This window comes from Globicephala melas, chromosome 15 (genome assembly GCF_963455315.2).
Source record: "Globicephala melas chromosome 15, mGloMel1.2, whole genome shotgun sequence".
Lineage (NCBI taxonomy): Eukaryota > Metazoa > Chordata > Mammalia > Artiodactyla > Delphinidae > Globicephala > Globicephala melas.
In genome coordinates, this window is record NC_083328.1 from 22312420 (window position 1) to 22329661 (window position 17242).

The 17242-nt window shown below is 45.3% G+C and overlaps 1 protein-coding gene across 1 annotated transcript in view; it reads left to right on the top strand.

The window, feature by feature from the left end:
- PDILT (protein disulfide isomerase like, testis expressed) overlaps positions 1-17242 on the top strand; it is a 45948-nt gene that overhangs the window by 10932 nt on the left and 17774 nt on the right. The window contains exon 3 of the mRNA XM_030847168.2: positions 12792-12998. Within this exon, the coding sequence (XP_030703028.2) occupies positions 12792-12998 (207 nt within the window). The remainder of the gene's footprint in view (positions 1-12791; positions 12999-17242) is intronic.

The following is a 17242-nucleotide window of genomic DNA, read 5'->3' on the forward strand; positions in this document are numbered from 1 at the left end:
CAAGACCTAGGAGAGATCCAGTTTGGGCCATTTTCTTTACATGAGCCTGTGAGCAGGACATGATTTCCACTTTGCTGAACTACTCCTCCAGCTGGTTCCCTGCATCCCTCATCCACACCAAGACTTGGGCCACTACTTGAACATTTGTTTTATGGTTGCTTTCTCAGAAGAATTGAGAACTCTGCAGCTGCTCTACCTGCTGTGGATTATGAGTTAATGGTTTGCACAGGTCAGACATCTAAGCCATCTTCTCTTTTTTGCTGCAGGCTTAAACCCTGAATCCTAGACCCTCAGACCCTCAGAAGGATTTAGAGCCACATACTTTGCACGACACAACACACATCGCGACACTCATTTACCCTTCCAGAATGGCACAGCAGGTCGCCAAGCCTGGATAACCTATCCTGTCCGTGTGAGAATGCAAGCTCTGCCCGTGACTACTCTGTTTATTTTTAATGAACTTATTTATTTGTTTTTATTTTTGGCTGTGTTGGGTTTTCATTGCTGCACGTGGGCTTTTTCTAGTTGCGGTGAGCGGGGGCTACTCTTCATTGCAGGGCGCGGGCTTCTCTTGTTGCGGAGCACGGGCTCTAGGTGAGGGGCTTCGGTAGTGGTGGCGCGCAGGCTCTAGAGCGCAGGCTCAGTAGCTGTGGCACATGGGCTTAGCTGTTCCGTGGCATGTGGGATCTTCCCGGACCAGGGATCGAACCCATGTCTGCTGCACTGGCAGGCAGATTCTTAACCACTGTGCCACCAGGGAAGTCCTGACTACCGTGTTTTAATCAGGGCAGCAGGGCAAGTTCATGGCTCTTTGGGGCGTTAACTGTTGTCTTGTAACTTAGGGATTGGATTGACATCGAACCTGGGGCTACAAAGAAGCTAATCCATTTTATATACTTTAATTGCACTTGATCACAACCAATTTGAATAGTTTAAATTTAAAGCCTTCCCACCAGCAGTATTTCAAAGCGGTGAACACCAGCAGAGATGCTATCTAAAAGACACTCCAACTCATTTCATTTGAATATTCGATGCCTTCAAATACACAGTTTAAATCAAAATGAATTCTCAAAAGCTGGCAGACCCTTTCAAGTCACCTCTGGAAAAACGAATGACTTGGGGCAAGCATTATAAAAGCTTTTTTTCCAGGAGTAAATGGCTTTTTACAAATAGGTCTTTCCAATATTGTCTCCGGGGAACTACTGCCCTGGTAACTCTCAAATCCTTAGCTGCTGCCCACTTTCTCAGCTCTCCAAGGACCCCAGGCTCAAGAGCCAACACCCAGGGTGATCTTTGCTCTTGGATATCCCTCGCACATCTCAATGCCATGCGTGTCCAAAATAGACCTCAGCATCTTTGATTTGCTCCAACGACAAGCTTCTGCTCACGTCCTGTCTTGACTGACAGCACTGTTATCCACATGATGTCAAAGTCAGAAATCCAAGATCATTCTTAACTCCTTTCTACTCTCGTCTCTAATCGTCACCAAATCCTGTTGAAACCACTTCCTGAAGCCCTCTGCAATCACTATTTCTCCCCATCCCCTGCCATGGCCTTAGTTCTGGCCTCACCATTCCCCGCCACGAACCACTGCAGCATCTTCTAGATGGTCTCCCTTCCCCCTCCAGTGCCATCTCTACAGTGTACCCAGAGAAATTTTGTTTTCTAAAATGCAAATCTGATTGGGTCACTCCCTGATTAAAAACCCCCAAAGATTCTCTAAGTCCCCAAACTCCTTAACACGGCTAAAATGTCCTCTGCTTGACCTAACCAGGCCTCCTTCTCCACTCCACTTGAACTCTGTGCTCTGCACTCTGAGTGTGGCCACCAGGTAGGTCACCCTGGCATTGGCCTCCTGGCCTTTACACTTGCAGTTCCCTCCACTTGTAGTGTTCTTCCTGAACTTCTTCACCTGGATTGTGAGGTTGAAGTTCATGGAATTGCTCTGTCAAGAGGCTGTGTCCACCTTACTCCCACCTAGGCCCTCCCATGCTCACTCAGCCCTCTGCACATTCCTTTTCATAGCATTTGCCACACTGTATTGAAAATGCTTTTTTTTTTTTTTTTTTTTTTTTTGCGGTACGCGGGCCTCTCACTGCCGTGGCCTCTCCCGTTGCGGAGCACAGGCTCCGGGCGCGCAGGCTCAGCGGCCATGGCTCACGGGCCCAGCCGCTCCGCGGCATGCGGGATCCTCCCAGACCGGGGCACGAACCCGTGTCCCCTGCATCGGCAGGCGGACTCTCAACCACTGCACCACCAGGGAAGCCCTTATTCATCTCTTGACTGCTAACATCTGGGATTGTGCTTGGAGCGTGGCAGACCTGAGGAGATGCTGAATGAATAAATGAGCTTTCCTTTGGCCCACAACGTTCCCCATGAATGAGACAGGAGAAAAGGGAAGGCTACGTTTAGCAGAGAGAGGTCAAAATGAGACTTAACAAGGGCTGTTTCTGGGTTCATTAATTAGTAATTAGTAATCATCCCTAAAGCAGAGGTGGCAAGATTGTGCCCTGGGAGCAGGTTAGCTGATGATGTAGATGGTGAATGAGAATGATAATGAGGACCACAGTGGTGATGATGGGGACGACCATTTACTGAGACCTGTATTCCAGGCACAGGGCTTGGTCTCATTGTCCCTGTCTTACATTTCAGAGCAGGTCTAACACTCAATCCATCTTAAACTGTGCTGATAATTGAGACATTCATTCATTCACTCAACATTTATTGAATACTTATTACATACCAGATATATTCTAGGCACTGAGTGGTGAACAAAGCAGACAGACATCCTTGTTTTATGGAACTTCTATCTCAGAGAGGGGAGACTCAAGATAAACTGGTAAAGAAGTAAAAAAGGTAGCATATCTTCAGGGTAAAAGTACTATGGAGAAAAAGCAGAACTCTTAGGGAGTGCAAGGAGTGGGTGGAGGTACGGCTGTTGTTGTGGCCAGGGTGGCCAGGGAAGGCTTTCCTGAGAAGGTGACAACTGAACAAAGACCTTAAGGCAGTAAAGCAGCAACCTCCAGGAGAGCATTTCAGGCAGAGGGAGTAGCAAGTGCAAAGGCCCTGAGGTGGGAATCTGCAGGGTGGCTAAGCTGAGTTGTTGAAAAGTAGTGGGAAATAAGATCAGAAGAGTGAGGAGCAGAGTCTTTAGGGGCTTGTAGGTCACTGCAATGGTCAGAGAAATTTGTTGGCTGGCCCTTGAGGAACTAGAAGGGGTTGGAGACCACCCTGAAGTCCTTATCACTTGTGAGCACATCTGTACACTATAAATCACCCTATGGAATGGAGAGAGGGTTATTCTCAGAATCCTTTTCCATGCTTGATCTTGAACTTGTTCTAAAGTGGGGTTTCTCGTCCTCAGCACTATTGATATTTTGACTGGCTAATGCCCCCCCTTTTTTTAAACATCTTTATTGATGTATAATTGCTTTACAATGTTGTGTTAGTTTCTGCTGTATAACAAAGTGAATCAGCTATACGTATACATATGTCCTCATATCCCCTGCCTCTTGCACCTCCCTCCCACCCTCCCTATCCCACCCCTCTAGGTGGTCACAAAACACGGAGCTGATCTCCCTATGCTATGCAGCTGCTTCCCACTAGCTATCTGTTTTACATTTGGTAGTGCATATATGTCAATGCTACTCTCTCACTTAGACCCAGCTTACCCTTCCCCCTCCCTGTGTCCTCAAGTCCATTCTCTACATCTGCGTCTTTATTCCTTTCCTGCCCCTAGGTTCATCAGAACCTTTTTTTTTTTTTTTTAGATTCCATATGTATGTGTTAGGATACAGTATTTGTTTTTCTCTTTCTGACTTACTTCACTCAGTATGACAGACTCTAGGTCCATCCACCTCACTACAGATAACTCACTTTCGTTTCTTTTTATGGCTGAGTAATATTCCATTGTATATATGTGCCACATCTTCTTTATCCATTCATCTGTTGATGGACACTTAGGTTGCTTCCAGGTCTACTGTAAATAGTGCTGCAATGAACATTGTGGTACATGTCTCTTTTTGACTTATGGTTTTCTCAGGGTATATGCCCAGTAGTGGGATTGCTGGATCGTATGGTAGTTCTATTTTTAGTTTTTTTAAGGAACCTCCATACTGTTCTCCATAGTGGCTGTATCAATTTACATTCCCATCAACAGTGCAAGAGGGTTCCCTTTTCTCCACACGCTCTCTAGCATTTATTGTTTGTAGATTTTTTGATAATGGCCATTCTGACCAGTGTGAGGTGATACCTCATTGTGGTTTTGATTTGCATTTCTCTAATAATTAATGATGTTGAGCATCCTTTCATGTGTTTGTTGGCAATCTGTATATCTTCTTTGGAGAAATGTCTATTTAGGTTGTCTGCCCATTTTTGGATTGGGTTGTTTGTTTTTTATTTATATTGAGCTGCATGAGCTGCTTGTATATTTTAGAGATTAATCCTTTGTCAGTTGCTTCATTTGCAAATATTTTCTCCCACTGTGAGGGTTGTCTTTTCGTCTTGTTTATGGTTTCCTTTGCTGTGCAAAAGCTTTTAAGTTTCATTAGGTCCCATTTGTTTATTTTGGTTTTTATTTCCATTTCTCTAGGAGGTGGGTCAAAAAGGATCTTGCTGTGATTTATGTCATAGAGTGTTCTGCCTATGTTTTCCTCTAAGAGTTTTATAGTGTCTGGCCTTACATTTAGGCCTTTAATCCATTTTGAGTTTATTTTTGTGTATGGTGTTAGGGAGCGTTCTAATTTCATTCTTTTACATGTAGCTGTCCTGTTTTCCCAGCACCACTTATTGAAGAGGCTGTCTTTTCTCCGTTGTATATTCTTGCCTCCTTTGTCAAAGATAAGGTGACCATATGTGCGTGGGTTTATCTGTATAGGAATGCAAGAGATTTCTGAGTATTAATTTTGTATCCTGCTACTTTACCTAATTCATTGATTAGCTCTAGTAGTTTTCTGTAATCCTAAAGTGGCATCTTTAGGATTCTCTATGTATAGTATCATGTCATCTGCAAACAGTGACAGTTTTACTTCTTCTTTTCTGATTTGGATTCCTTTTACTTCTTTTTCTTCTCTGATTGCCGTGGCTAGAACTTCCAAAACTATGTTGAATAATAGTGGTGAGGGTGGGCAACCTTGTCTTGTTCCCCATCTTACAGGAAATGGTTTCAGTTTTTCACCATTGAGAACCAATGTTGGCTGTAGGTTTGTCATATATGACCTTTATCATGTTGAGGTAGGTTCCCTCTGTGCCTACTTTCTGGAGAGTTTTTATCATAAATGGGTGTTGAATTTTGTTGAAAGCTTTTTTTGCATGTATTGAGATGATCATAGGTTTTTTTTTTTTAATTTTTATTTATTTATTTTTATATTTATTTTAGGCTGTGTTGGGTCTTTGTTTCTGTGCGAGGGCTTTCTCTAGTTGCAGCAAGCGGGGGCCGCTCTTCATCGCGGTGCACGGGCCTCTCACTCTCGCGACCTCTCTTGTTGTGGAGCACAGGCTCCAGACGCGCAGGCTCAGTAGTTGTGGCTCACGGGCCTAGTTGCTCTGTGGAATGTGGGATCTTCCCAGACCAGGGCTCGAACCCGTGTCCCCTGCATTGGCAGGCGGATTCTTAACCACTCTGCCACCAGGGAAGCCCCTGATCATAGGTTTTTATCCTTCAGTTTGTTAATATGGTGTATCTCATTGATTGATTTGCATATATCGAAGAATTCTTGCATTCATCACAGTTTCACTTTCAGTGCTTGTGACTGGTCTGTTCATATATTCTATTTCTTCCTGGTTCAGTCTTGGAAGGTTGTACTTTTCTAAGAATTTGTCCATTTCTTCCAAGTTGTCCATTTTATTGGCATATAGTTGCTTGTAGTAATCTCTCATGATCCTTTGTATTTCTGCAGTGTCAGTTGTTACTTCTCCTTTTTCATTTCTAATTCTGTTGATCTGAGTCTTCTCCCTTTTTTTCTGGCTAATGGTTTATCAATTTTGTTTATCTTCTCAAAGAACCAGCTTTTAGTTTTATTGATCTTTACTATTATTTTCTTCATTTCTTTTTCATTTCTTTCTGATCTGATCTTTATGATTTCTGTCCTTCTGCTAACTTTGGGGATTTTTTGTTCTTCTTTCTCTAATTGCTTTAGGTGTAAGGTTAGGCTGTTTATTTGAGATTTTTCTTGTTTCTTGAGGTAGGATTTTATTGCTATAAACTTCCCTCTTAGAACTGCTTTTGCTACATCCCATAGGTTTTGGGATGTTGTGTTTTCATTGTCATTTATTTATAGGTATTCTAAAATTTCTTCTTTGATTTCTTCAGTGATCTCTTGGTTATTTACTAGCATATTGTTTAGCCTCTAAGTCTTTCTATCTTTTACAGTTTTTTCCCTGTAATTGATATCTAGTCTCACAGTGTTGTTGGAAAAGATACTCGATACGATTTAAATTTTCTTAAATTTACCGAGGCTTGATTTGTGACCCAAGATATGATCTATCCTGGAGAATGTTCCATGAGCACTTGAGAAGAAAGTGTATTCTGTTGTTTTTGGATGGAATGTCCTATAAATATCAATGAAGTCCATCTTGTTTAATGTATCATTTAAAGCTTGTGTTTCCTTATTTATTTTCATTTTGGATGATCTGTCCATTGGTGAAGGTGGGGTGTTAAAGACCCCTATGATTACTGTGTTACTGTCGATTTCCCCTTTTATGACTCTTAGCATTTGCCTTATGTATTGAGGTGCTCCTATGTTGGGTGCATAAATATTTACAATTGTTATATCTTCTTCTTGGATTGATCCCTTGATCATTATGTAGTGTCCTTCTTTGTCTCTTGTAATAGTCTTTATTTTAAAGTCTATTTTGTCTGATATGAGTATCACTACTCCAGCTTTCTTTTGATTTCCATTTGCATGGAATATCTTTTTCCATCCCCTCACTTTCAGTCTGTATGTGTCCCTAGGTCTGAAGTGGGTCTCTTCCAGACAGCATGTATATGGGTCTTGTTTTTGTATCCATTCAGCTAGTCTGTGTCTTTTGGTTGGAGCATTTAATCCATTTACATTTAAGGTAATTATTGATATGTATGTTCCTTTCACCATTTTCTTAATTATTTTTGGGTTTTTTTTTTTGTAGGTCTTTTCTTTCTCTTGTGTTTCCTGCCTAGAGAAGTTTCTTTAGCATTTGTTGTAAAGCTGGTTTGGTGGTGCTGAATTCTCTTAACTTTTGATGTCTGTAAAGGTTTTAATTTCTCCGTTGAATCTGAATGAGATCCTTGCTGGGTAGAGTAATCTTGGTTGTAGGTCTTTCCCTTTCATCACTTTAAATATGTCCTGCCACTCCCTTTTGGCTTGAAGAGTTTCTGCTGAAAGATCAGCTGTTAACCTTATGGTGATTCCCTTGTATGTTATTTGTTACTTTTCCCTTGCTTCTTTCAATATTTTTTCTTTGTATTTAATTTTTGATAGTTTGATTATTATGTGTCTTTGTGTGTTTCTCCTTGGATTTATCCTGTATGGGACTCTCTGCTTCCTGGACTTGATTGACTATTTCCTTTCCCATGTTAGGGAATTTTTCAACTATAATCTCTTCAAATATTTTCTCAGACCCTTTCTTTTTCTCTTCTTCTTCTGGGACCCCTATTATATGAATGTTGGTGCATTTAATGTTGTCCCAGATGTCCCTGAGACTGTCCTCAATTCTTTTCATTATTTTTTCTTTATTCTGCTCTGTGGTAGTTATTTCCACTATTTTATCTTCCAGATCACTTATCCATTCTTCTGCCTCAGTTTTTCTGCTATTGATTCCTTCTAGTGAATTTTAAATTTCATTTATTGTGTTGTTCATCATTGTTCGTTTGCTCTTTAGTTCTTCTAGGTCCTTGTTAAACGTTTCTTGTATTTTCTCCATTCTATTTCCAGGATTTTGGATCATCTTCACTATCATTATTCTGAATTCTTTTTCAGGTAGACTGTCTATTTCCTCTTCATTTGTCTGGTCTGGTGGGGTTTTACCTTGCTCCTTCATCTGCTGCATGTTTCTCTGTCTTCTCATTTTGTTTAACTTACTGTGTTTAGGGTCTCCTTTTCACAGGCTGCAGGTTCGTAGTTCCCATTGTTTTTGGTGTTGGTTCAGTGGCTTGTGTAGGCTTCCTGGTAGAGGGGACTTGTGCCTGTGTTCTGGTGGCTGGGGCTAGATCTTGTCCTTCTGGTGGGCAGGGCGACACCTGGTGCTGTGTTTTGGGGTGTCTGTGAACTTAGTATGACTTTAGGCAGCTCTCTGCTAATGGGTGGGGTTGTGTTCCTGTCTTGCTAGTTGTTTGTCATGGGGCGTCCAGCACTGGAGCTTGCTGGCCGTTGGGTGGAGCTGGGTCTTAGTGTTAAGACAGAGATCTCTGGCAGAGCTCTCGCCGATTGATATTACATGAGGCTGTGAGGTCTCTGGTGGCCCAATGTCCTGGACTCGGCTCTCCCACCTCAGAGGCTCAGGCTTGACACCCGGCCGGAGCACCAAGACCCTGCCTGGCTGGCTAATTCTTTGGGGTGTGTGTGTGTGTGTGTGTGTGTGTGTGTGTGATGTGAGGAGGGTGTCCCTGCAGTGTAGGGTATTTAGTAGCATCCCTTGCCTTTACTCACTAGATGCCAGTAGAATTCCAGATGTGACAACAAGTAATGTCTCCAGATATGGCCAAATGTGCCCTGTTGAGAACCACAGTCTAAAGACATGCAGACTCAAGCTCCCTGTGCTGGGAGCTAATCTCCAGTCCCTACACTCACAGCTCCCCCATCCATCAGTCCCTACCGTGACCCACATTGGCTGCTCAGAAAAGGGAGACTGGGGTTATCTACTAAAGACCCAGGCAAACATTGATCTAGGTCCATTAGCCATTAACACATTTACACACCAAGCAGACAGTCAGAGAGCCACTGACAACGCTAATGTGACCCTGGGTCCCATTTGTTTACCCGAAAACCCACGGGAGAGCCACACAATAGGCCTCAGCCTTGTGTTGGATGACTTGGTGCTGGTCACCATTGTCTTCCTTCCCCCAGAACCAGAAGATCTGCTGAAGATCCTGATATCTCCATAGGACTCTCCCTCCCCAGAGAGCATCTGGTCAGAGCAAGACCAAGGATTCCCCCCATGTCATCATAATAGTTAATGTTTATCGGGCACTTCTGTGCCAGAGCTTTGCTTACCTTGTCTTACTATGTAGGCTCATTCTAAGGTATGGGAGCTGTTACTACCCCCATTCTATAGATGAGGAAACTGAAGTGCAGAGATGTTTAAAAAGCACCTTGCCTGGACCACCGGTGCTGTAAGCCACCATAACTGTCTCTGTTTTATGAGACAACCTAAGGAATTCATGTTAATTGAGTACCCACTATATGCCAGAAGATGAACCTTAGGTGGAGTTAGAACCTGAGGAGGGCTATACCTATAGGAGCTCTCAGCCTCCCAGTGAAAGGCTCCCTGCCTGTCCACTGTCCACTGGGCACTGCTTTGCCCAGGTTCCAATGAATGTACAGCTGAATTGCGTCTCCATGCCTCATGAGACAGGCACCAAGACCTGAGGGGTGTATGCATCCATTTCACCTTTACACACTCAGGATTCAAGGCTCCAAAGCCCTAAAGGCAAATTTTATAAAGACAGAAACTAGTAAATAGGACTGTAAATTGTAAAGAGTGGATTTGGCTCTCCAGAGTCTATCTGCTTTGATGAGAACCACTCAGAGCAGGGGAGATGGGAAACCCACCCCTCCAGGAAAAAAGGAACATTTTTTCAGACCAGCTTACCTATGAGGTCAGTTAGAGCATGGATCTCGGAGTCAGTCAGCCATGGAGCTGCACTCAGCCTAATGCTTACTAGCTGTGAGACCTCTGGGCTTCCGTTTCCTTGTCTAACATTCCTCACCTGTAACAGCAGATGACTCATAGGGTTGTTCTGAGGATTCACCAAGATAATGCGTGTAACACTTAGCAAAGCACTTGGCATAGTAAGTGTTCAATAAACGTTGTTATCTTGTTGTCATTACTACCATCATCATCACCATCATCATCCTTCTGGTTGCTCAGGTCAAAAGGTCAGAGTCATCCTTGATTTCTTTCATTTACACTCCACCTCCAATCCGTCAGTAAATCCTGTCAACTCTTCCAAGATCCCTCTAGGCTCTGACCATTTCTCACCGCTCGCCTGGTTCAAGCCATTACTATGTCTCACCTGGATTATTACAGTGGCTCCAGCTAGACTCCTTTTTTCTCTTTGGTCTAATCTCCATATAACATTCAGAACAATCCAGTAAAAGAGTAAGTCATCACATCTAACTCGGCTCCAGACCCTCCAGTAATTTCCACAACCCTTGGAGGAAAGGCCAAAGTTTATTTGGTGGTCTACACGGCCTGTGTCACCTGACCTCACCCCAGCTCACTCTGTTCCAGACCCAATGGATTTCTTGTCATCCCTCAAACCTGTTGCACGTGCTCCCACCTCAGGGCCTTTGCACGTATGGCTCCTTTGTCTGGAACTCTCTCCCTCCTGTAAGCAAGCGCACAGCTTGCTCCCTTATCTTCTTCAGTCTTTATTAAAACGTTCCTTCTCAGTGAGGCCTCCTTTCGCCTCTCTACTTAAACTCCATTCCCCTGACACTCCCAACTTCCACCTCTGCTTCTTTTTTCTCCATAGCACTTAGCATCTAACATAGAATATAGTCTGCTTCTTTATTTTGTTTATTTTCTTCCTTCTCCAATGAGAGCAGTGATTTTTATCAATCTGTTTGTTGTTAAGTCCCCAATACCTAAAACATTTCCTGGCACATGGAAGATTCTAAAAAAGATTTGTCAGATGAATGAGTGAATGAATCCCATTACTGTGACTGTTAGGTCCCACCCATCCAGCGCTCAGATCCCAGCTGTCACAACTTCTATCTCTCACTTCCATTTTGGACACTGAAGACCACTGGGCTGTGTGTGGAACCTCAAAAACTCCACTGTTTAGACAAGTGTTTCCCTTGCCCCAAGCTCGTACCCTTAGAAACTCTGATTTGGATGCTATGCCCTGAGCCAGGCACTGCCGACTCCACGAGGGAGGCAGAGGAGAAGCCTGCAGGCCGGAGTGGCTGGCAACAGGCCAGCCCCTGCTGGTGGTGATGGATGGGGGTATCGAAGGCGACGATGGTGACAAAGCAGGCAGTGGAAAGGCATGGATCTACAAGAGAGGCAAAAATTCCCACTTCCTGTCCATTGATTGGGAGTTTAATGAAAACGATCTTTCACTTTCGGGTTCCATCACTGGAGCAGGTGTGCTGACTGGCAGTAGGGCGTGTGCCAGCTGTCCCAGGCCTAGCCTTCTGGGTTTTGCTTTACAAAAGCCCTCTCTGTGGGACTTGGAACTTGCCCATAGCATTGGAAGTGATTTGCACTTTTTCCAAAATGCTCCAGATGGACAAGGGAGTTTGAAAAAGATAAACTGTTCTGGCTTGAAAGGGAATTAATGACCCCCTGCCCTGGCTCGGCCCACCTGCTGCAGACACCAGTCGGTGAGGGACCAGCGAGGGGCCTGCAGTTTCACAATCCTCTCAGGAGGAAGGGAGGCAAAACTGCCTGCCTTTTAGCCCCTACCCCACCCCCCCATTTAGGCCAGGAAGACCTCTCCTGCTGCTGGGATCACATGTCAGGCCCCTGAGGCTCTTTCCAGAAAAGGGCTCCTCACTCCAAATGCTACCCCGCTGCCCAGCAATATGATAGTGTCAGATCTCTTCAACACCCCAGACCAAGGGGATGGGCTGAGTGCGTAGGAGGTCATCATAACCTCCCTCCATCCTTACCCTTCCCACATCTGGCCTTCTTTCCACGAGAGAATCCCCTGCTGTATTACATGCAGATACAGGGCAACTGGAGGGGCCCAAACTGGCCTGTTAGGTCCAGGAATTTCCACTAGATGGCATTCTCTCTCTCTCTCTCTCTCTCTCCCCCTTCCTCCTTCCCTCCCTCCCCCTTCCTCCTTCCCTCCCTCCCCCTTCCTCCTTCCCTCCCTCCCTCTCCCTCCCTCCCTCTCTCTCCCTCTCCCCCTTCTCTCTCTCCCCTCTTCTCCCTCCCTCCCTCCCTCATTCCCTCCCTCTCTCTCTCTTTCTCTCCCCCTCACTATAAATTCTGATAGAAATTTTACAATAATAATGGTGCTAGTAAGAATGCATTATGTACTGACCAAGTTCTAGGCATTGTGCTAAGGGTTGGACATGCCCAGTGGAGGTTAGAGAGCAAGCACTCTGGAGCCAGAGCGAGTGGGTCCCATCCTGCTATACCTCCTGCTGCCATGGGCCCTTGGGCAAGTAGGTGTCATTTCAATTGTGCAACAGTTTCCTCATCTATAACACTGAGATAATAATAGCAGTACCTATCCCATAAGGTACTAGGAGGATTAAATGGCTTAATCCATGTAAAACTCTTAGAAAGTAATAAGCACAATACAACTGATTGTAAAATAAATCTTTTGACAACTTCACAAGGTAGTCACTATTTCCCCACTTTATCTATGAGGAAATTGGAGCTTCAATAGATTAAGTTGCCCAAGGTTGTATTGTTTCCAGTGTTACCGAACCCAAAGAAACCTGATGTGTGTCTCCCAAACTGACCAATTTCCTGAACTGTGTGTCTCACATCTTGTCACATTTCTGAATCTACCCACTAGCAGTGGGGCACCAGAAAAGCCCCGGAGCTAAGCAGGCCAGACAAAACCTCCTCCTTGGGAGACAGGGATGCAGGAAAAGCTCTAGTGAGTTCTGTCTTCATACTGCCTCTTTCAGACAACCCATCCTCAGAGCAATCCAGGGACTTAGCTGAGGAGCTGGGCAAAGCCGTGGAGATCATGGGCAAAGGCAAGAACGGGATTGGCTTTGGCAAAGTGGACATCACGGTTGAGAAGGAACTTTGGAAGGAGTTTGATGTCAAGAAGACCCCAGAGTTGAAGCTGTTTTTTGAGGGCAATAGATCGGAGCCCATCAGCTGCAAAGGTAATGGTACTTCCGTGTCAATCAAGGTAACGCTAACTATGGAAACACAAACATCTGCATTTCAGTGGCTTAGCAGAATTACAAGTTTATTTCTTGCTTGCACGGAGCCCAGTTAGCAGCCAGAGGGTGGAGATGAGGGGACTCTGTTCCCCACAGTCTTTCAAGGACCCAGCTCCCTTCCAGCCTGTGACGTTGTCCTCCGCTAGGACCCCCGAGCTTCCTGTCCTTCCCTCTGTATCTGGCCAGCTATTGGTGCCGAGAGGCAAAGGGGCGCCACCAGTGGTGTCCGTGGCCCAGGCCTGGAGATGGCGAATATCGCTCCACCCAACAGAAAGGCTGGGAAATACGGCCCTGCTCTATGTCTAAAGGAAGTAAAAGATTTCGGTGCACGTGTAGCCGCCTCCACCACAGCTTGCATCTCAGCTGGTGGGCTCTGGAGGCACCATGAGGTGGGATAGGGATGCACATGGCTTATAAACTATAGAGACCAGAGAGTGAGGTCCCCACTCACCTATCCCCCACTCCCACCGCACTCTTCCACTTTAGAATGATTTTGACAGGGTCCCAGGCCGAGGAAGCACTGGTTCCTCGAAACGGAGACTGAGAGTTGCTAGAACAAGACGGGCTTGAGACAGGGTGACTACCAAACCCTTCTGCTCTGTCATCCTCCGTTTAGTTAACTCATTCACTACTTATTCCACACCCTTTTATTTAGAACCTACCGTGTGTCATATCCTGATGTTGTGGAAATTTGAAGAATTTTGTGCTTCCGTGTGACACATAGCAGGTCCTAAGTTTAAAGAGTGTTAAATATATGGTTGCATGAACGTATGCACAACGGATGGATAGATGGATGGAGAGAATAAAACTAATGAACACAGAAGTGCCCAGCACAGCCCTTACTATGTTAGTAGAATGTTCCCGTTGTGTATGTTGCATGATTGAATCTCAGAACACTGAGTTTGTATTTTTCAGGGCCTGGCGTTTAGCAGGTTTGCAATAAGCCTGTTGGAGAGTTGTTACAAGAACCAAAGGGACAGGGGGGAGAGGGCCACCATGTACAGGGGCTGCAGGATGCCTTGCAGTTCTCAGAATGGACACAAAGGGGGTGTGAGACACACAGGCCAGACTCGCTGAAGAGCCAGCCTCAGGGCAGGTTGCATAAAAGACTTGGAGCCTTGAGGCTCCCAGCTGGTTTGTATGAGGCTGGTGTGTGCAAGGGGAAGAGAAAGAGATGGGGAGAGAGGGCAGGAGTGAGAGAAGGGACAAAAACTGCTGCTTCCTATGCACCGAGTGACAACCCTCAATGGCCACCCACTGACCCTAAGCGAGGAGCCCTTTGTGATGTGTTGGTTTGGGGGAGGGCTGTGAAGAAACCAGAAGCCCCAAGTTACTTTGTCAAAGTCCATATCTCCTCATGGAGTGGCTCAGGCTCTGGGATGCCTTCGCCTCCTGAAGGACAGGTGAGGTCCAACTCCACTTAGAGGTAAGAAGGTGACAGCATAGCGACTTCCAGACTGTCTGAGCTCCCTTTGTGCTGGGAGCCAGGCCTGGAACCTCCTCTGCCATTCAGGAAGCTTCACTATCACCTCCTCCAGGAAGTCTCCCCTGACTGCCTGGGTCGGGGTGCCTGCACCGTTTCTGTGGTCCCACGGCGCCTGTGCTTCCCCCTCAAAGATCTCATCTCACAGAATTGTATCTCTTCCTCACTGTCTACTCAACTGACAGCACAGGGCAGAGGCCAATCTCACCTCATTTCCTGGGGTCTCCTAAAAGGCTGCCAGAGCTGGTGGACACCTCAGCTTCAAATCCTCACTACATACCTGAGGAACAATCACTTCCTCCTGTTGAATTCTGATTTTCTCATCTGTAAAGTAGGGATGGTAAAGGCATCTACCTCCAAGGGTTCCTAGGAAGAAAGAATAAGTCTGCACATGTCTGAAGCATTTACTGTGTTCCAGGCACTGTTCTAGTCCCTTCTCAGATGTCATAACACAGTACAGGAGGTGCTTTTACAGATGGGGAAACTGAGGTGCAGAGAGTGGAATAACTCTCAAGGCTCCCCAGCTAAGTAGCAGTGGGATCCACAAATATTTTCTCTAAAGGACCAGAAAGTAAATATTTTAGGCCTGACAAACCAATCTCTGTTGAAACTATTTAACTCTGCTGATGCCGTGAGAAAGGAGCCATACACAAACAAATGGGCGAGGCTGTGTCCCTATAAAACTTTATTTATAAAATCAGTTGGCAGATCAGGTTTGGTCCATGGGCTACAGTTGACTGATCCCTGCTGTACACTGTGCTGTCCTCTAAGTAAACGGCAGATGTGGTTATTATTATCCTCAAACTATTAGTTTCCTGACCCTAGTCTAGTGCCTGGAACACTTAGGTTTTTAATGCATATGTTGAGTTTGAATGGGGTGGAATTGCAAGGGCCCCACAATTAAGGAGCCAGCCCATATTTGTACTGGGCTTGACCATCCCCTTCTTCCTCAGTATTACCCCCAAGCATGGAAAGAGGCAGTGGGATGCCGGGACGGAGCCAGAGCCCAGAGTTTAGGATGAGCGCTAGCTGTGAGAGCTTGAAGCAGCCTCTGTTTCTCACTTCCTAAAAAGAATGACTAATGCCAGTTCTGCCACTTGACAGGACTTCCTGAGCTAAGGGAGCGGCAGTACTTTACTGGCCTCTTGCACTGTGACTTTTATGAAAACTTCCCTCAGAGGCAGGTGGGGTTTAGTCGTTGTTGTTTCAAGTCCAGGTTCTCCTCTGGTCTCCAAGGACTGATGGTGGGAGACTTGACCTTGGCCATCTCCCTGGAGGGAGGGGGACTCAGGCTGCCTCCAGGCCTTCAATTAATGCTGCATTCACAGCTTGTGCCTGGAAATATGCAGCGGAGCTCTGGCCTCTGGCCCCAGTCAATCATTGACACGGCATTCATACCTCGGTTGTCGCTGTGTCCTCAGGCTCAGAGCCGAGCACCAGGAGAGGGACCTGCCTAGTGGGGACAGTGCCCGATTGGCAGGAACTCAGAAACAAGCTGTTTGCCAAGTTTAGAGCTATCTCGGTCCTATGGGGTCCAGAAGGGCAAACGGAGCTCATCCATCCCAGAGAAGAGGGTCCAAGATCAAGTCCCCTCAAACCGAGTTATCTAATGATTCATTCCCCTCATCCATTCATCCCATAACTATTTCCTGAGCACCTACTGTGAGCCAGACACTACAGGATGTAGGGGAGGAAAATGTTTCCTTTCTTCCCTTCTAGGTTCTTTGGCTGGTCTAATAATTAAATTGACATAAGAAAGAGTAAAAGAAGAAAAACAAATTTATTTGATAACGTACAGGAGTCCCAAAGATACGAGGCTCAAAAAAGTGACCAAAACAGGCAACTTTTAGACAAAGAAACAATAAAGTTGTGAAGAATTGACAAGGCAAAGGTGTTTGGGCTTGGGGTAGCAAATTAGTGAGGAAGTAACAAGGTTTTTTTATACAACCTTCTTGACCTTAAATCCCTATGTCTGGTGATAAGGATGTAGTCTACCGTCCTGGTGTAGGGAGGGTACCTCTACATGGGAGATTTATTTCCTGCTTTCGAAGGGACAATGGAAGGTCAGACATCCTTCTTGCACAGGCTATTTCTCAAGTAACTTTAATTCAAAATAATATGCCAAAGTAGTAGAATTTGAGGTGGCATATTCTGTTCCCCCTCAGGAGCTACTGAGAAAGTTAGGAAAAAAATCATAGCTTCAGAAACAGACTCAGTGAAGAAAATACAACAGGTCATAAAATAGAGAATGATTGAGGGGAGAGTAAGAAAAGACCAAACTGAGAATTAAATAAGCAGGGTGAGATGCCCTTGAGAGCTGAGAGGAAAGGACAGCCCGGGCAGAGGGACTGGTGGATACCAAGCCCAGTGTGCTGGATGAAAAGGATATGGCTGGAGTGCGGACAGAGGGAGAGAGTAGCACAAAGGGAAATCAGAGCAGTGGTTCTGAGGACCTGTAATTCAAACCCATGTGGAAGGGTTTTATTCACCTTTTTTTGGTATTTTCAGAATTTCTAAACCAATTCCTTTCAGGTCATTTAAGACCTAACTTTTTCAGGCAAAGCCTTTAAGAGAAAGTTTGTTTTCATGATATGTGTCTCTTTCTTCCTAAAAGATGGCTTGGACGACTGTGAAAATAGAAACTCAGCCTTGGGGCTGGTGTCCAGGAGGAGGGAGTGACTGCAGTGGGTGGAGAGCCATG